Here is a 20,655-nt window from a genome sequence, read left to right as displayed (position 1 = left end):
CTAAGAAATCAATAAATATTAGTTCGTTAATATTGTCATTTATAGAAATTTTCACTTAATTAAGACTAATTTATAATCAGAGAAGCATTATTAAAAGTGTATAAATAACTACTAACTAACTTGTCGTGATTTTCCAGGAAAGGGTAAAAAATAATCGATGTATTGAATAACATATTCATTAGTAAAGTGGACATTGTTTATAAATTGATCGGATCATTTTTAAGATTGAAGTACACTTAACAATTTAGTTATATCATACGTTCGTAGAGACACTTAAAATATGAATAAGCCAATGTTTGATTATCTCGGTTAAACTTATAAAAACTAGAATCCATCATATTTATGCTCGTGAGCAGAGGATAACAAATTTATATGCATACTTATAGTCTTAGCCCAAACACCGTTTAAAACACCACTGATAGTACTTTGAGTTTACACCACTTGAACTCGGATTAATATTCACATTTTGTGGAGTATACGAACTCGACACATGAGTGGAAGTTTTGTTAAAGATATGTGAAAGTTGAATATGAGACATACAACATTACTCAATGAAGTCGATATAATTCTAGTTGTTAGTATTGTGACAGCAGATAAGTTTGAGTCATGATTAGATTATGGGGCTGTTTGGCAACGGCTTAAAAGCCGACTTCTGGGTTTATAAGTTAGAAGCACTTATTCCGTACCGTTTGTGTAAAAAGTCAAGAAGTACTTATAAAAAGTTAGGACTTCTACTTATTTTTCAAACACTTTAATCACTTATAAGTCTTAACTTGCTTCTAACTTCTACTCTACTTTTTTAATTTTAAGCAAGAAACACTTATTTTTAACTCACACAAACGGCCCCTATATATCATGAAATAAAATTTGCAACTGACAAATTTGAAAGTAACAATTATAAGTGAAGGAAACCAACAAAATAATATATCAATGTTGATCGATAATCATAGACTTGTTATTATTACAATATATTGTTTGACATGTTTACTGAAATACTCAACACAAGTATGTTAATAATAATAAACATATATAATTATAATACAATTTTAATTGTTTATTTATACCACCTATGCACCAAGTTCAGATAATTCGGAAGTTCATAACATTTATATATTTTTTATCACATAGTTTGAAAGTTCCTGACATTTCTATATTTTTTTATCGAGATAAGTTTTTTATATATCGAGATAAATATGACTCTATTTGGGAATTAGCGGTTAGCGGTTAGTTGTTAGCGGATTAAATTAGATGTATTGACTAACTGATTGAAATAGATTTTTTGATTAGCGGATTGAATTAGCGGTTTCCTGTAAAACTGTTTGGTAAATAACTGTTTGATTATTTTTTTATGACACATACCAAAATCTCTAAGCCAAAAAGTTCCTCAAAGTAGCTTTTTGAAATTTAATTTTTTGACCCCAAACTTTTATTTCAATCCGCTAACTATCAAAAACAATAAATGGTGAAACCTCCACATCACCCTAAACCTTTAATTTTAACCTTAACCTCCAACTTCCAACCAAATCTCTAATTTTATCCATAACCTTTGACTTTCAAATACGGCCATGGTATAATTCAGTAAAGATATCGAATAAAGATAATAACAAATATCTCTCCACCAAATAAAGTAAAGCCGAAAATGTAAAAAGTCGATTTATTTTCACAAATTAATATATTTTTGTGAATGTAAATATTATTGTATACACTAGACAAATATTTTATATAAGGTAATTGGTAGAAAATTACAACACTTGGAGCACACCAAAGAAACCAAGGGAGAGAGTTTGGAAGAGGAGAGGGGGGTAAGTTCTCTTCTCTTGAGGGTTTCATATAAAACTTCATCTCTTTTCAATATTCACCTGAATTGTCTCCGACCCTTTTTCAGCTTTGTCTTTCTTGTCTATTTTCTCACTTGATATCATTACATATATATCTCTATCTGCAGATATTCACGCTTATGCTCGTGTTTAGCTGCCTTTCATTGGTGTTCAATCAAAAGCTTGCTTGGTACACAATTGCCCATATAGCAGATAGATTCAAGGTACTATCTTTATGACTTTCAATTGATTTGCTTTCATTTTTGATGTTTTTTTGATTTTGTTTGCTGCAATGTCTTATTGATTGCTCTAAATTTGATGTATAATTTTGTGGCGTTGTAGATATGGATTTGTGCTTCGTGTTTGATGTATCATGGGTTGATGGGAGTTAGGGTTTCTGAGGGTAATTGATGGTTTACTATGTTTGTTTTTGGTTTTTTGATTTGGGTTTTCAAAATTTTATATATGTGGGTTGTTGGTGGTTTAGTCTTGGATCCTTTCATTGAAGATTCTCGGTCTTTTTGATGGTGTGTGTTTTTTTGACGTGATTTGAATGTGTGGGTGTTTAAAGGTTTTTTTTTTGTTTTGCATCATTGGTTCTGGTTTGGTTGTTTGAGTTCATTTGAAGTTGGTGATGTTTTCTAGGTTCGATTTTGGTGATACAACTGTTGTGAGTTCTGGAATTTCAAGTTGTAGATTGTTACTGTCTTGTGTGTTCACTAGCTGAAGCACTGAAGTAGAGAGTTTGAAGGGGGTATTGCTACTGCATTGCTTGTGGAATTTGGAAATGAGTCGCAGAGTACGGAGGAGAGTGTCAAAGAAAGGAAATAGTAAATCAGATTTGCCGAGTTATTCAGAGATCAGTAATGAGAATATAAGGTTACAGGAAAGAGGGGTTGTTGATTGGACTAGATTGCCTGATGATTCTGTAATACAGTTGTTTTCGTGTTTGAATTATCGGGATAGGGCTACTTTGGCATCAACATGCCGGACATGGAGGGTTCTCGGAAATTCACCTTGCTTGTGGGACACGTTGGATCTTCGAACCCACAAATGTGATGCTACTACAGCAACTTTGCTTGCCGATCGGTGTAGCAATCTTCGTAAGCTTCGCTTTCGTGGTGCAGAATCTGCCGATGCGTTGATAAATCTCAAAGCCAGGGGATTGCGGGAAATCAATGGTGATTACTGCAGAAAAATCACTGATGCTACACTTTCCATAATAGCTGCTCGACATGAGGTGCTTGAGTGCCTTCAACTTGGGCCGGATTTCTGCGAAAGGATCAGCAGCGATGCAATTAAAGCAATCGCAGTTTGCTGCCCGAAATTACAAAAACTTCGGCTTTCTGGAATTAGGGAAGTTGATGGCGATGCTATCAATGCTTTGGCCAAGAACTGTCAGAACTTGACAGACATTGGCTTAATTGACTGCCTCAATATTGATGTGAAGTCATTGGGTAACATTGTATCAGTTCGTTTTCTATCAGTTGCAGGGACTACAAACATCGAATGGCCTACAGCATCTGAGCATTGGTCTAAACTCCCAAAGTTAAGCGGTGTAGATGTTTCGAGAACTGATATAACTCCTACATCTGTCTTCAAACTTTTTTCAACCTCACAAAGCTTAAGGGTGATGTGTGCTTTAAACTGTCCGGATCTTGAGGACGACGCCAACTTTGTGGCTCATAAAAGTAATAAGGGTAAACTGTTATTAGCCCTTTTTACTGACATTTTTAAATCTGTAGCTTCCCTATTTGCCGATACTACTGAGAAAGAGAGAAATATATTCTCAGAATGGAGGGATTCTAATAATAAGGATCGAAATCTTAGTGAGGTAATGACTTGGTTGGAATGGGTCCTCTCCCACTCGCTTCTACGTATTGCGGAGAGCAATCCACAGGGTTTAGATAATTTTTGGCTTACCCAAGGATCAGCACTATTACTTGATCTTACCCAGAGCTTGCAAGAGGATGTACAAGAAAGGGCAGCTGCAGGCCTTGCAACTTTTGTGGTCATAGATGATGAGAATGCTAGTATTGACGGTGGACGTGCTGAAGCTGTTATGCGGGATGGTGGCATAAGTCTCTTATTAAACCTTGCCAGATCTTGGAGGGAGGGCCTCCAGTCGGAAGCAACAAAGGTAAAATTTTGTATATACAGATCTCTTCATATCTTATAGTTTGATTCTTCTGTACGAGATTCCCTTAATTGAGTTCACCCTCATTGGTGATTTGAATTTATTTGTTAATGAGTCAGCAACATAAGCTGGCTTATATTGACATAATTGAAGGCAACTTTCATGCCTAAGAGATTAAAGGTTGAGTTCTGGTCAAATGATACTTTTTATATGGGTGTGCAGGCAATAGCTAATTTGTCCGTAAATGCTAATGTTGCAAAAGCTGTAGCAGAAGATGGAGGAATTAATATTCTTACTAATTTGGCGAGATCTATGAATAGATTGGTTGCCGAAGAGGCTGCAGGAGGACTTTGGAATCTTTCTGTCGGTGAAGAGCATAAGGTTGTCTGTTGTGCAGTTTTTCTCACATTATTTTTATTTTTATATGTGTTTCCTACTTTGATGAATCAGTTATTGTATTTCGACTTCAGGGTGCTATTGCCGAAGCTGGTGCTGTACAGGCATTAGTTGATCTAATCTTCAAGTGGTCTGTTGGTGGTGACGGTGTTCTGGTATGTGTTTGATTTGTCATGTTAATGCATGCTGTAATGCTTGTAATTATTTTGTAAGTTGTAAAACTAAAAGCAATTATGCCAAGCCTCTATAAATGAATCCATCTGTCTTGCTAAGGAAAAACTTTAAATGTTGAAGTTTACACCTTTTATTAAGTTGGTGTATTGACCAATGAGTAAACTTTATCTTCTGAACTTTTCAAATACACGTTCATTTAATATTCATCTTTTTTCTTGGTTTCAGAAAAGGATTTTTGTAGAACTTCTGAGATGATATTGATATAGTTTTTTTAATTACTGATGCACTTTAAGATAAAATAGTATCATATATTCCTTAAACATATATATCAGTATGTAATATTTGGAAGTCTACGTTTTTATATTATACCTGTGTCATTCTTATGTTCAGCCTGTATCTGCAGACGGCTTATTACAGATAATTTATATGGTAAAAGTTTTTCATTATTATTCTTTTGCAAGGCAAAGTCTAAGCTGGGTCAATTTGTGTGTGTTTGTGTGTATATATTTTATATAATGCCTTATCTGGTGCCATCTACTTGCAAGTGTAAAACATCATTGTTTAATGATGAATCTTATGAAATATGTGAAAGTAGTGTTTTTAGTCCTAAAAGGTATTACTTTTAGTTATTTGTTAAATACATTAATTGTCCTACACTTTATGTTATTATATTTTCTTTTACCGATAGAGACATACAAGTTCAAATTGGTAAGCTTAGCATACCTTGATTTGAATCATGCTCAATTTTTTACATTTGTGTCGCTCGTCATTTTACAAACTTCATGTGTACGAGATAAGAGGATAAACTGATGTGTACTTGTCATTTTTGCAGGAACGTGCTGCTGGTGCTCTGGCAAATTTGGCTGCCGATGACAAATGTAGCATGGTTGTTGCTGCGGTAGGTGGTGTACATGCTCTTGTAAAGCTTGCTTGTAGCTGCGAGTATGAGGGAGTGCAAGAGCAGGTAGAACTTCCTAATGATTTCGAAAAAAAAAGTTATCTATCGTTCTTTCTCTACTCTATGTTTTACTGTGCACATCATAAAGAGTCATTTTCAAGAATTAAAGGTGATTTACTTTCCATCATAAACCAATTCTATTTTATCCTTGATGTATCACATACCAAAATATTATGAGGATATTTATTCATACGATCAGGTGGTTGTGGAATCTGAAATCTGAAGCCAATCACAAGATTCATGTACCAAATCTTCAATTATCATTAAGAAGCTTTTGCATTATATATATATATATATATATATATATATATATATATATATATATATATATATATATATATATATATATATATATATATATTGCGAAGCACTTGGTGTTTTCTCTTAATTTGTCAATGTTAGATTTGATTTATGATCAGATTACCCATAAGAGAGTTCTATATAATAGAAATTGGATTTATAATCAAATTTGATGAATCAGAAAATGTGGGGCCTCTTGAGAATAGAGTTGAAATTCGTACCACTGGGCCGTTAAAAACTGAATAATCTCCCATAGTTGTTGGGATATTAAAAATAAAGAACAAGCGTCTTCTAATCCTGTAATGGTATCTAGGATAGTTTATTTGATTTGGTCTGATGCAATATCTTGAAGAGTCATCTTAATGCCTCGTTTCTGTAATGTGTGCGTTAACAATAAATTGATACTGGTCAAGCTTAGCATGTCATTGAATTCTTTGCTTCTTCCTATTGCTGTAAATAAAAGACAATTGACAACTACCTCAGAGTGCATTACGCCGAGTGGTGTTTGAAGTTATGTTAATTGTGTTTTATCGAACAAGGTATTCTGCAATTCATTGAACATTATTCTAGACATGTCTTGTCCTTCAGTTGAGGTCTATGTACAAATCCCTGTCATCTGCCTCGTAGTCATGAATTCCTGTTTTGTCTATTTCCTAGGCTGCTCGTGCATTAGGTAATTTAGCTGCTCATGGAGATAGCAACGGTAATAATGCTGCTGTTGGACAAGAGGCTGGAGCTCTTCAAGCACTTGTGCAGCTTACTCGTTCTCCTCATGATGGTGTCAGGTAATAAATTTTGATTCTAAAGTTCTATTAACCTATATATTGTGCTATGGTGTTTGTGAATGTTTTAGTCAACGTGCATCTTTTGCAACTTATCAAATATAAATTTTATAGTAATGAGTTGTGATAATTAAATATTTATGCTGTTTAATCTTTGGTGAGAAGACAGCTCTGTTGAATGGTTACTGTAGCCTGTAGTTCTTTGCAATATGGTAATAAAGCTTTTTGCTGTCGTATGTCTTCCCAATACCTCATTATTCACATCTTTTATATGTATGGATGGGTGGTTGTATCTGTAATTAGTGCTTTTATGTATAGATGATTTATACCAGAATCTAGACTTACATTACAATGCTGTTGACTATTGGCAGAAGTAAATAGGAACACAAGACAATATTATAAAATTACAACTACATAAAAAATTGCTGTATGTATTTGTGCAGTGAAGATAACCTTTTGTGTTATCCTTGTGTCGATAAGTTCTCAGCTTGCTGAGTTAATAATGTTTGGCCATGACTCGGTTATCTCAGTAGCCAAAATTTAGACTGTCCACTGACTGTTTCAAAAATCCTTTCATATTTGTGTCATTACACTTGCTTGACTGAAGAAAACAAGAGATGAAAAATACCTGGCTTTTTTTGGAAAAGTGTTCGTTAAATTAATTTGAGATGTAAGAATAATTTGTAATTACCTTAAAAGCAACATGTACGAAATAATTTGTATTAAGTATGTCTCGACAATTAGTTTTCACTCTATCTAGCATATTTCAGCTGCAAAAAGAAGTCTTATCAATTAAACATCAGCGAAACTTAAATAACATTCTTTGGAAACATTTGAAGGTGATACTCCTTCGTAAATATTTTATTTTAATCGGTTTCTGGATCTCTTGCCCATAGGAGCACATCTATTCGAGGTAATTGCTCATTAGTGCCTTTTGTATTAAATTATGCACCGTAAACATAAACCAGGGCCCTATTTGTTTGGCTTTAAATGTTATACGGAAAATATGATTTTGTTTTTCCTTTTTCTTAAAAATAATAGTCAACGAATATACTGTATCATGCAAGTCAAAGAAAGTCGAGGAGAAAAAACAAATGAAAGCGAGGAAATATTTACCTCGTAAAATGTTGCCTAATTCCAGAACACAAGATTTCCTCCCTCACAATTGGAGCCTGGATTATAGGAAAAATTATTACTGAGATTACATTGATGAATTCAATTATTTTATTGTAACTTATGGGTAGCAAGTACTTAGTTTATTTTTTTTTTCCCTTTGTAGATAATATATTATCTTTGTGTTTCAAGCATATAATTAGTTGTCAACACTGTATTTGAAAAAGTGAGAAAAAACCCTGCAAATGTTATATGCTCAATAGTTTACTGATAGTAATATACATTATTAAATGTGGCCACATTTCTAAAGTCTCCAATATACTTCATCCAACCTTTAAAGAATGTGAAGGTTTGAAGAAGTGCCTTTTGAACAAATGATTTGAAAATTGAGTCCACGGAGAGGGTATACTGGATACTCTTATAAATTGATGAGCAAAATGAGTCCTTACACGAGCAATTATGTAGTTATATTACCTTATTGGCACCAACTTATTTTATTATTTTTCTTATCTTTCTGATGATGGAGGGAGTGTTTTATCGATTTTTTATATGTTCTTACCATCTTTGACATCTTGCTTAATTTTTTTTTGTTTTCCTGTATAGACAAGAAGCTGCTGGTGCGTTGTGGAATTTGTCATTTGATGACAGAAATCGAGAAGCCATTGCAGCGACTGGTGGTGTTGAAGCCTTGGTATGGACTGCCATTCTTGAGAACTTATGTAATATATATATGAACTGCAATTCTGGTAGTATCAGTGCACTCGTTATGTGTTGCTTCACAATAAAATCTGGAGGTTTGCTTATTAATTTAGGTTCTACAATAGAGCTCTTTCATTAAGGAGCTATACAAAATTCCACACACTTGTGATTTTTCAGAAAGTAACACAGTAAACTTCTGAATGAAGGATTCTTCACTAATCCTTCTGTGAATCATGCATAATAATTTTGATAGAAACACATACCAACTAGATGATTTTAGACGCCCGTGTTATGTTACCTGATGCTGTATTACTCCAAACTTAGTGTAAAAACCTTAGGAACCGAATGTACCCTTAATCATTTACTGGTTGGGGATTGATCGTGAGTCAAAGAGTGACATGAACTATGTTTGAGTTAAAATTTGATTTTAACCGTCGTGATAATTTTTCAGGGTTGGTGGTTTTCGAAATGAAAACTTGTTTTAAGTTACTCTACATCATTATCTTCATTTTGTAGTTCCAGTTAGTTTGGTATTGCAATATGTTTCTAAACAAGTCATGATAAACTTCTGTATCCTTGCTTACTTAAAGAATGATGCAACTAGTCATCTGTAATATGCAACTTTCTTCTACTTCCATTAGGTTTCTCTTGCTCGTTCGTGTTCAAATGCCTCTCCTGGTCTTCAGGAGAGGGCTGCTGGTGCTCTTTGGGGGTTATCGGTTTCTGAAACTAATAGGTATTGCAATCTTTTAACTTTCGTGCTTGACCATGTTGTGATGATAATCATCCTCTGTCATTCTTCTTCCCGCATCAACCATAAATGATTTAAATATCCTGCCTGATTTTGTTTTTCTGTTTCCTAATATATACTAGTTAGTAGTGAGAAGATATTTTCTACGATATATGAAATTCAGGGACTGATCCCTGATGTAGAATTTGATACATGTAAATGGTAATTAACATTCTTGGAACTTTCCTAAAATTAAAAAAAGAAACAAATGACTTGTCATCTAGTTATATACATGACATTAAAGATGTTATGCTACGAACTTGCTCATATGACATCCATGCATTGGTACTTAGAGTCAACAAAAATCTCTCCCAACCCCATGAAACAAGTTTTCTGGAGTTGAGATATATGTATTTAATGCAGTTTCTTGAAACATGGATTTTGGAAGATTGGTTGATCCAGTCCTCCAGAGAATAGAGCCTGCAAACTATCTGCACCTGAAATTATTTTGTTTGTACATACTTTATAATCTTTTTATACGTGTGACCCAAAGTTACACAGAAATTATGTTGTCTTTGTTTGTTTTTTCGCAAATGTTTCTTTTCCCGTCAATTTTCTAGTATTTCATCAAGCATCTTATTTGTGACTTTTTCCATCAGCTTTCTTTTACTCTTGAAGGGTACTATAATTGTTCATTATTGTGCACCTTCTGGCATCCTTTCGCTTTTCAAAATAAATACAAATATGTAGTTATTGTTTGAACTCTCTCTCTCTCTCTCTCTCTCTCTCCCCATCCCTCCCTCCCTCTCTCTTTCCCCGCTCCCCCTTCAATTGACGAGGCTTGATACAACTCTCTCTCTCTCTCTTCTCCGCCCCCTCCCCCCTCTCACTCCCTCTTCAATTGACTAGGCCTGATTTAATGTCTAATGCATTGCTCTCTTGTATCAGCATTGCTATTGGGCGGGAAGGAGGTGTTGCACCACTTATCGCACTGGCACGATCCGAAGCCGAAGTAAGTACTCAATGTTGCGTATTTTGGTTCCAAAGAGTTGAATCTTCTTAACTTATTATATAACCATGTCTTCACTGGTATATACTATTGTGACATGATCTGTACTTTAAACTGAGTATTTGAAGTTACATCTTATAATTCTTTCTGAGATTTTTCTTGATTACTAAAGTTATCTTAAAGAAAGTGTGAGCTCAGTCATAAACTCATATTTGAGGCCGGGGAAACCAGTAACCATCTTACAAGGGCAACACATGCTTCCGCTAAATCCTGAGTGTCTAATCTCTTTCAGGATGTTCATGAGACTGCTGCTGGAGCTCTTTGGAATCTTGCTTTTAATCCTGGCAATGCTTTTCGGATAGTGGAGGATGGGGGAGTACCAGCTTTAGTTAACCTTTGTTCTTCGTCTGTATCAAAAATGGCAAGATTCATGGCTGCTTTGGCGCTGTCATATATGTTTGATGGAAGGTATATGGATATATCATATGTGTGTCTGTATATGTATTTAATACTAGACGCCATCTTGTAGTGATTATTTGTTACAATTTAAATATATATATATATATATATATATTATAATATGTGTGTGTGTATAACAAAGTTGAAGTGTAGAATCGTTTGCATGATAGAAATAGGAGAGAGCTTAAGAATTGACCCAAGAACTGAGAAATATAGAATAAATGGTTTAGGGTTTTACAGACATGGACTTGGTAGTTTGTATCTCTAAAAATTATAAGACAATTCATACCATTAAGAAGTAACTCTTGCAAGTATAATCTGTCTCACAAGTTACTATAAGTTTGGATATTTTAGTGTTATGTGAATTGTAATATATAAAAAACAATAAGATACTATCTGAAGTTCCCTTTAAAGGGAACAATATACATCTTTATGAAGTCAACTTGTAATACAAAATAAGTACATAACCAGTACTTTAAGTCACTTAAAACATATAAGTTATTCATTTCTCTATTTTCTAATTTTTACTCACACAAACAGTTAATAGCAAACTTTCATAATTAGTTCAAGTAATAAGCAACTAGACAAAACAAACACGTTCTATGACTCTAGATATATGTATTATAAATGTTATATATTTTGATATTTAGATAGTCTAATATGAGTAAGGAGGCCAAAGATTGACTAATGCTGAGTGTTCTGTTAAGTGCTACGTTCGATCTACTGCTCAACAAATGTGTCCTAGTTCATACAGACATGTTGAGTGCTGCATTCGACCTACTATTCAACAAATGTGTCCTAGTTCAGCCAGACATGAGTGCAAGTTACGAATCTGTCCTAGTTAAGCCTAACATATGAGTGTGATTCACAAATGTGTCCTAGTTTAGCCAAACATATGACTGTAAAAGCCACAAAATTTGTCCTAGTTCAGCCAAACAAATGACTGTAAGTTTCATACACTCTAATCACTTAGACTTGCACAACTAAGTCTTGTCTGTAAAATTCAAGTTCAAGATAGAGGTTAACTGAGTGAAGTCATCAAAACAATCTTACTTGATTCCTTCTTTTGCAACATTAGTTTACTTTTATTAAAGGCAAAATGGAAAACGCCATCACCATTTAGTTCATCTTTGGATGTATTAAGGATTTTTAAGTTTTGGTTAGATATACTTCGGTTGTTGAAGTATATAATGGTACAACACTTATTATAAGTAATTTACATTATTTGAGATGTTCACTCCCAACTACCCGAGTCTTGTTGATTTTTCGGGTCTGGTGGAGTTTTCTAATCGGGAATTTAACTTTAAAGTAGCGAGGATATACTATCTTTGATGTTTCATGTAGAATCTTATCAGTCTCCTAGATTTATATGTCTGTTAGTATGTTAGTGTTATAATTATTACAACAATATAGCTCAAGTAAAATGTTTGTATATGAAGGGCTTGCCCTGAACTAGAATGACCAGTATTTTTCTTGCTCCACATTAGCACAGTCTTCTAGGTCTACTTGATCATCAAATTTAACCTTTCTATTCGTATAAATTGTTAGTGTTTGAATTTGGCCTAGTCTTTGCTTTTCCTGAAATATTGTTAATTGTCTATAGATAAAGATTCTATTCTCTAGAATAAAGTGCTTTTTTTTTTTTGAATGTTATGCAGAATGGATGAGTTTGCGCTGGTTGGGACTTCCACAGAAAGCAGTTCAAAAAGTGTGAATTTAGAGGGGGCTAGGAGAATGGCGCTGAAAAATATTGAAGCTTTTATACTTACATTTACTGACCCACAAGCATTTACTGCCGCAGCTGCCTCTTCAGCCCCTGCAGCATTGACGCAAGTCACGGAGTTGTCCCGTATTCATGAGGCGGGTCATCTGAGATGCAGGTCTTTCTCCCTCTCTTCCTTTTTGTTTTACAGAACTAATTTATTTCCAGGATAGCCAGCATAGTTTTGTGCAGAATCCTTTTGTAAGCATATGGACTGACCACAATTAAGACAGTAGTTTTTAGGATTTTTTTACCAAATCTTGTGAGTGTTTCCCCCATGATGCTGATTTTGTATCAATTTAGGTAATAGTTGGTTTTGCTTGTTACATATCTTACTTCCTTAATAATCTTATTCTCATCTTTTGTTTTTTGTATATTTCCGCTCAGTGGAGCTGAAATTGGAAGATTTGTAATTATGCTTAGAAATCCATCTTCTGTGCTCAAGGCATGTGCAGCATTCGCCCTGCTCCAGGTTAATAAATTTGAACTCTATCTCTATTATTTAAGTTTACCCTTTGATATTGTTCCTGAGTGAATTGAACATATTCAGACTTTACTAGTAACTAAATTGTCAGTCTTTTGTTGTTACCTTCTGTAGTTTACCATTCCGGGTGGCAGGCACGCACTACACCATGTATCCCTTCTACAGAATACGGCTGCACCACGGGTTCTAAGAGCAGCAGCTGCAGCAGCTAATGCACCTCTTGAAGCGAAAATCTTTGCAAGGATTGTACTCCGAAATCTTGAGCACCATCAAACAGAAACTTCGATATAGCTCTATGATCAGCTTCCCTAATTCGCTTATTTGTTTGAGGGTGTTATCAATGTCGTTGAAGCAGCAAATTTAAATGTTCGGTTATGTGCGAGCAATATAATCAAAAGTTATAATGTGATAAATGTAGAATCTTTCTGTGTGGGCAGTCTGCTTGATCAAATTGTGATCAGTGTAGATCTGATCCGCAACTTTCTTCTCATTTCCTTCCCATTCATATTATTTGTTTGTACAAACATATTGGCACCATAGAGTTACTTTGTGTGAAGGTTACATTGATAGTTTTGTTCTGTGGTTTACCGAGAATTTGAGACCAAGTCTCCCATAGATATGTTATGAAACTATTGTTGGATTATGATTTTTTCGGGGTTTGAGTTCTGACAATATGATAGTTCAAATATATATATATATATATATATATATATATATATATAGAGAGAGAGAGAGAGAGAGAGAGAGAGTGTTTTACTCTAGTACAAACTATTACTCTCTGTCCAAAAATAAGTGTCGTTTTGACTTTTTGCATGTTAAGATGTTAAAAAACATACTTCTACATGTTATTTTTTAAATTTTCTTTTTCTGAATTAAATTATAGATGTTAAACTTTTATTCAGAAAAAGAAAATCCGAAAAATAATATATAGAAAGGTATTTGTTTTGCATCTCAAATTATGTGAAAAGGGTCGAAGTCACACTTATTATGGGACAGTGAGTAAATATAAACCTAAATGTTTTTATGGGAAGTTTGTGTGCCTAAATGTGAATCAATGTTTTATGGGAAGTTTGTGTGCCTCGAGAATGGACCCCAAGGTGGGCCTTGGCAAGGTCGGATGGAGGTGGGCTCTAGTGAGAAGGTGGTGGCGTAAAGTAAAGTAAAGTATTGGCCTTAGGGACGGGTGGATGATGAAATATAGACCTACTTTCTCCTGGTTTGTATTTAAGGTTTGCATTTAATGATTTGTATTTGAGCATTAATCAATATATGTGTGTGTGTGTCACACACACATGTACACTACACGTGACTAAGCAGGTGGCTCAAAACTGTTAAAGCAGCCACTTAGAGGAAATGAGAGTCAGAGATGATAATGAGAGGTTGTTTGTGGTTCCAATTCTTATTAATTGAGTTTGTGGCTCTAGCTAAGGCTCTTTAAGAATGTTTCTTCAAGTACAAATTATTCTCGGGGAAGATCTTTTTTATTAGGATTATATATATAACACTGATTGAAATTTACCTTAAATGAATGGCAGTAAAATGCCAATTGGAATAAACATAACATAGGTCATGGCTAGAAATCAGCGATTATATGTTAGGTCATATTATTTGTTTGAAGTGATTATGATTCCGGATTAGTATCTTTATTATCTCATTAATTCATATATCAATATATCATTTTATTGCGTTTATATGGAATTAGAATATTTTGTCAAAAAATGTACTACAATTCTTATAAACAAATTAGGAAAATTGGTTAGGATACAGTCATATTTAATTATAAATCTTTTAAATTTAGTGAAGATACGGTAGTTATATAAGTTTATAATCTATTGAAACAAATATGACCTTTTCTCTTTTCTTTTTTCCTTGCGACTAACGACTCGAGTCAAGTGTTTATCAAGTCAGATTCTGATGGCTTGAGTCAAGTGTTTATCAAGTTAGATTGTTAACGGTTAGATTGAATGAACAATTTTATATGAAAGTGTTGGTAAATAGTTGTTAAATTTGTTTCTTAAAATTTAGGTACACATGAAAATTCTTTTTTTTTTTTTTTGTATTGTCTGTATACACATGAAAAATCTTGAAAAAATTCCTTCAAATAGTTTGTTGAAAATTTAATTATTGAGTCTCAATCATCATTGCAATCTCCTTACTACCATACATATATCAAATTACTAAATTTTTTTATGTGGTTTATTTAGTTCAACCATTTAATTTAATCCAAAACTTTTAAATTTTATTTTTTCTCAAAACAAAACTGTAATGGTTTAGGTTTTAATTATTTAAGGTAATACATTTCTAGTAGTATACGCTCAGCTATGCTCTTGCTATTATTATATACAGTGTTCTAAAAATCGGTTAACTCGGCTGAGTACTCATCCGAGTACTCATTTTTAACTCCTTGTTCGATCCGAGTTTTGAGTACTCGCATCCAAAAACGATTTTGTAAGAAATCAGTCAAAACTCGGTTGACTCCGAGTACTCTGAGTCAAACTCGGGTTTGGCTTTTCCGTAAAGTATGGACAATAACCAGAAACATAGATATAGCAATTACTATAATTTGTTTTATATTATATTGTGAGATAGTATCAAGACAATATTATATGCTTGAACTGTTATACTTAAGTTTCAAGGTTTAAACATTTGCAATTTGTATACTAAAATTAATATTTGATTGAAAATGAATTTAGAACATGAAAAAAATATTAATATCTGAGTAGTTGTCTGCGTACTCGTTTCAGAGTACTCTCCGATTTCTGAGTGCTCATTTTTTTAGAACAAAATCGAGTCGATCTGATTTTTGATTTTCTGATTTATATATAATAAGTATAATATATTCGTTTAACAAAAGAGTACAATTGAAGTGGCATGCTCTAAAGCAGTGTTTCCCTTTTACCACAATTTCTAAACAATGAGTTATCGGTATGGCAGTTTGTTAATCTATGTGATATGATATGGTTGTCATGTGGCTCAGGAAGCTTCTATATCTCAACTGCAGAGGCTGAAACCACATTCATGCAACTCCCATCATCCATATTAACCAGCTTCCGTAATTCTTTATCACATGTGACAAGTATTTGAAAGATGGTTGTTCTCTTCAAATCTTACTTCTCAATATTTGGGGCAGTGAGAGCCGAACCTCCATAGCAAGTGAGGTATCTACATTAGAATCCACCAAGTCATCTGTATTGAATTCTGGATTCCATTCATCTTCCTCATTTTCCGTTCCTTGTTGAAGTTCCTGAGGCTGGGCTTTGTTGTAGACGTGTTGTCCAAACAATTCAGTTGCCATCATTAAGCCTTTTTCCTACTATCTCCTGAGAATGGTAAGTTATATTCTTGATGGTTGGCACCTGTAAGTACTCCATATCTAAGGCCACTTGAAAATCATGTTTCACACTAATAAGGGGTGTCAAAGCAACTCTTTTCTAACAAAGTGCGCCAATGTTAATGTGTGTTGGATGATCCACATCTCAGGGTCAAGCGCTGATAAGCACATTGAACTATCCATGGAGCCCTCACAGTCCGGGAAAAAAGACACAATTATCAGGGGTGCGCTCTACCACTAAGAATAGCTCATCGTGCGAGCCTCCAAATGGGGGCCCGCTATGCGAAAAGTGAGAGAAACCCCATCCTTCTCTTTCTTTTTTTTCGCCCTCATATCGCCACATGAGGTGACATGGGGACGTCAGTCAATAAATTTTCAAATATTATGCCTGGAAATAATGACCCCGAATATCATTTTTATATATAACGTAATATTATTTAGTGCGGTCTAAGTTCTGTGGAGACCCCAAATCTTTGGAGACTTTGTTCTATGGAGACCCCAAATCTTTGGAGACTTGGTATCCTGCATCTTGACCCTTAATTCATTTAAAATCCAACGGCTGGTAAGATTTTAATTTATAATTAAAATTTCTATTTTCATTATGCTATTTCTTTCGTATGGTATATGTACACCGTATAAACAATTTAGCACAGACCGTTACAAGTGGAGCGCCATCTCCGGATGGTGGTTTCGCCATTAACATCTTCTCTTTCACTATGTGTATCCCTTAATCGTTTCCTTGTTCTGCTGATTGTAACTCTTCTTCTAAAAAATCCAGACTTTTTTCGTCGCAGTTATCTTTTAAAGCAACATTTTTCGGTTGTCCAGCAATGTCAGTTTCAGATTAAAGCTTCATTTCATCCTTTCTATATATCATAGAAACTAATATGACTCAAAGTCCTTGGAGATAGGGTGATTAAACTTTGAGAATGGTTTCTCAAATCACTAGTACAAAATAGACTTTTAGCTACGGTCGAATTAGGCCTTTAACGTCGGCATTCCAGCGTAGTATATGAACCCGACGCTATAGGGTGGTCTCTATTGCGTCGGTTGAATAACCGACGCTAAAGGGTAACGTGCCATGGTTAACTGGCGACGCAATAGACACGTAAACCGACGCTTAAAGCAAATTTTATGCGTCGGTTATGTAGAATGCCGTTGCTTAAAATGCAGTTTTATGCATCGCCGGTCAAAGACGCGACGCTAAAAGTCCTCCTTTAAGCCGGTTAGTCAAAAAGGTGTTGCTTAAAGTCATGTTTGTTGGTCAGTCATATGCGTCGCTAGTCAAACAATCAACGCTAAAGATTAAACTTATAGCGTCGGCTATCAAACTATCGTGGCTTAAAGTTTATTTTTCTTTAATTTTTTTTATGTCAACACTAAAAATTATGAAATGTAGTAATAAGTCAGCTACCACTAAAAAGTTTGTAGTGGCCATTAAAGTCTGTCAACTATCTGTATATATAAACAAGTAAATCAATTACGAGTTCTATGATTACAAACGAATACATATAATTTGTTATACCTAATTATAGAGTGGAGTTAAAAAAAACAATTTAATTAATGGAAGTTGTTTTCAAACCTGATTATAGACATTCGACTGTAAAAAACTCATTCCACAGTTCTCGAACCTTACTGAGTTCCTTCTTTAAATACTTTCTTGAACCAAGGCCCTTGCAAATGCAAATGATGATAACATATTTAGACAAAATATTGAGTTTAATATTCCTCAAAAAATCATTAACTACATATTTTGTTCTTACCTCTTTCCAATGGTTATTAGGATTTTTTTGAGAAAGCAGGAATATTTCATGCATGTACCTCATAACAAATAAACCGCACTCCGTACTTCCTTGTTGAGGACACTATACAGAGAAACCAATAATATTATCAGAAAAGAATAAATCATGTCATAAAATAAACTCATATTAATCAACAAGTAATACCTGAACATCTGCATGACACCAAAGAAATTCCTTTTGGTTATTCTTCCTGCCACCTTGTGCTACATATAGTTTATATGCCCTGTACAAGAAGAATATGCTACATAATCCGCATCGTTTATATAATTTATTTCTTGAAATTAAAATCAAATATGACTTACGTTCGTGCAGGTGTTGTCAACCGAATATCCCGCTCCCTTCTTAATGAATCAAACATGTAAATGACACTTTCATCCAAACAAAATAAAAAGCAAAATCCAATGATCATTACAACAACGCACACATAATTGATAAACATACATAGATTATAATGTCAATGAAAATACTCAAATAAATTTATTTTATTCTTACTCTTGGATGTATGGTGCAAAGATAAAACGCTTATCTTTGTTCGCGACTAAAAGCTCTGTCATATACTGAGTGACTTCCTCAATACGCACGCTTGTGATTTGGTAAATAGTTTGTTACACCGTAAGTAGTTCGAAATTTTTATTTTGTACCTCAAGCTGCTAGATAGTTATATACCGGTGGTATTTTAGTTTTAATCAACTTCTAGCCAAATGTTTCATTCTGCCAGAATGACTTCTCAATCAAATTAAATCCAAATGTATTGGATTCGCCAAATCTTGAAAATACTTTAAAAAATCACAATGAATAAATTCATGGATAAAAAAACTCTAGTTTTGCAAAATCCTGAACAAAATCCTAGTTAAAATTATAATCCCCCGGCTATCATATATTCATCAATATATAATATTTGAAACCTGACGAGCTTATATAAATGTAATATTACTTTAAAAATTACTGGTGAAGCCTGTTACTAGTGAAGCCTGTGCACTAATATAGATTGTTTTCTTAAATATCCAAACCCAGCATAATCGTAGTTTTGTAAAATCCTCCCTTAATTCCAGTATTAGCTGAACAGATTGGTCATTTGGTTCTGTATCGAGTACATATTTATTCATTTGAACGATTAATTTTCAGTTTACCCAAACGAACTCGAGTACCCGAGACCCGAAGGTTTCTACCAGAGGAAAGATACCCTGTCCTAATGGTAGTCCTCTATTCTCAAAAAACATGTATAATTTATGTGACATATTTTATTATAGTTAATTCTTCAACAGGTTTACCAAATTGGCAAATGTCGCATCATAAATAAAAAAATTCGTCATTAATCTGGTTTTGTTAGTTCAAGTACTGATAGGTGATAGCCTAACTAAAATATTACACAAGTACCTGTCTGGAATCTGTGCAAGTGATTTCATACTACTGTCACCAGATTTTATAACATTCAATAGTACATAAATTACATCTAATAGTATGAGCAAATAAAACCAAAGTATCTCGCAGAAGTACCAGGAACCCTTGTATTGTAGCAGAGCGAAGAACCCAGCAAATAAATACAACCCAATCGAATAAAATTAAAGTATCTCGCAGAAGTATCAGGAACCCTTATAAGCAGAGCGAAGAACCCAGCAAATTAATACAACCCAATCGAATAATACATGATCAAGAACCTTAGTTTTGTAGCGGACTTGGAGATTGAAATCGAGCACATGAGAGATTCAGATTGAGAGAGACTCAAGAGCTTCGCTGAGATGAACCCTAGTTTTGCAACACCCAAAGATTAAGATTGAGAGACGATAGTCGAGAGATTGAGTTTGAGATTTAGTCGAGAGATTCACTATACGCACAAACTGAGAGCGATTGAGAGCAAATTGATTAAGTCGTGGAGAGCAATTGAGAAATAAGCAAATAAACCCGATGGATTGATACGCGCTTGGTAGGTAATATTCAGATTTCTAAATTATTTATTTAAAATATATCTGTTACGTCAGGTAAAGCAAGGGGCGACGCTAAAAAGGGTACCCTATAGCGTCGGGTCTTCTGAACTGTCGCAAAAAAACATACCCTACAGCGTCGACATTTTTGAAACCGACGCAAAAAAACACATTTTAAACGTCGCCGTATTGTTGCACCGACGTAAAAATCAATCTTTAGGCGTCGGCATTTTGAAGAGCCAACGCTATAAATAAAAAAAAAGAATTTAAAACATCGGTCAAGTACTGAACCGACGCAAAAAAGAGTTTTAAGCGACGGTTGTTGCTAAAACCGACACAAAAGGTCACTACACCAAATATGGCCTATTGCAATGCTAAGAAATCGTAATATTAGACCCCAAAAGTGTTACAATATACTCTAATGTAACATATTTGTCAAATATCGGCGTTGCGTTTACTGCTGTTGCAATAGAACCGTATAGCAACGAATTTTGTGCTTATTGCAACACTTTATTAGTATTACAATAGAAACGTTGTTGTAACACTTTTAGAAGTTATAGTAACAGAAATAACGTGTTACAATAGGCTACTGTAATATTTTTTTTATAACATTTATGTAGTTAAAATGTTACAAAAGTATTTTATTGCAACAATTATCTGCAACACATTTGTTATATTGTAATGCATTCATATTTTATTGGCAACACTTATGTGCAACATTTTTTATTACTCCATATTGCAATACCCTATTTGAAATTTATATATACCATTATCAAATCA

The 20,655-nt window shown here is 34.1% G+C and overlaps 1 protein-coding gene across 2 annotated transcripts; it reads left to right on the top strand.

Moving 5' to 3' along the window:
• The first annotated feature begins 1,706 nt into the window (after nt 1-1,706).
• Nucleotides 1,707-13,463, top strand: LOC108202674 (protein ARABIDILLO 1). Of its 2 annotated transcripts, none has more exons than XM_064084307.1 (14): nt 1,707-1,802; nt 1,946-2,041; nt 2,541-3,957; nt 4,177-4,335; nt 4,425-4,505; nt 5,357-5,488; nt 6,440-6,567; nt 8,281-8,368; nt 9,018-9,112; nt 10,055-10,118; nt 10,408-10,583; nt 12,233-12,454; nt 12,724-12,808; nt 12,935-13,463. In XM_064084307.1, exons 3-14 carry the CDS (start codon nt 2,605-2,607, stop codon nt 13,109-13,111), a joined length of 2,760 nt encoding a protein of 919 aa, XP_063940377.1. In that variant the 5' UTR covers nt 1,707-1,802; nt 1,946-2,041; nt 2,541-2,604; the 3' UTR covers nt 13,112-13,463. The 2 variants fall into 2 exon arrangements, with proteins under 2 accessions (XP_063940377.1, XP_017226678.1); XM_017371189.2 differs by having other exon boundaries at nt 2,463-3,957.
• Nucleotides 13,464-20,655: the final 7,192 nt, after the last annotated feature.

Source organism: Daucus carota, chromosome 9, assembly GCF_001625215.2.
Source record: "Daucus carota subsp. sativus chromosome 9, DH1 v3.0, whole genome shotgun sequence".
Taxonomy (NCBI): domain Eukaryota; kingdom Viridiplantae; phylum Streptophyta; class Magnoliopsida; order Apiales; family Apiaceae; genus Daucus; species Daucus carota.
Note: the sequence above shows the minus strand (reverse complement) of the source record. Positions and strands in the feature narration are given on the sequence as shown.

Excerpts from the sequence above, each read along its gene's own strand:
- LOC108202674 (XM_064084307.1), top strand. The coding sequence starts at position 2,605 with ATGAGTCGCAGAGTACGGAGGAGAGTGTCAAAGAAAGGAAATAGTAAA. Across the intron at positions 3,958-4,176 it reads TCCAGTCGGAAGCAACAAAG|GCAATAGCTAATTTGTCCGT; the intron begins GTAAAATTTTGT and ends ATGGGTGTGCAG. Across the intron at positions 5,489-6,439 it reads ATGAGGGAGTGCAAGAGCAG|GCTGCTCGTGCATTAGGTAA; the intron begins GTAGAACTTCCT and ends TCTATTTCCTAG.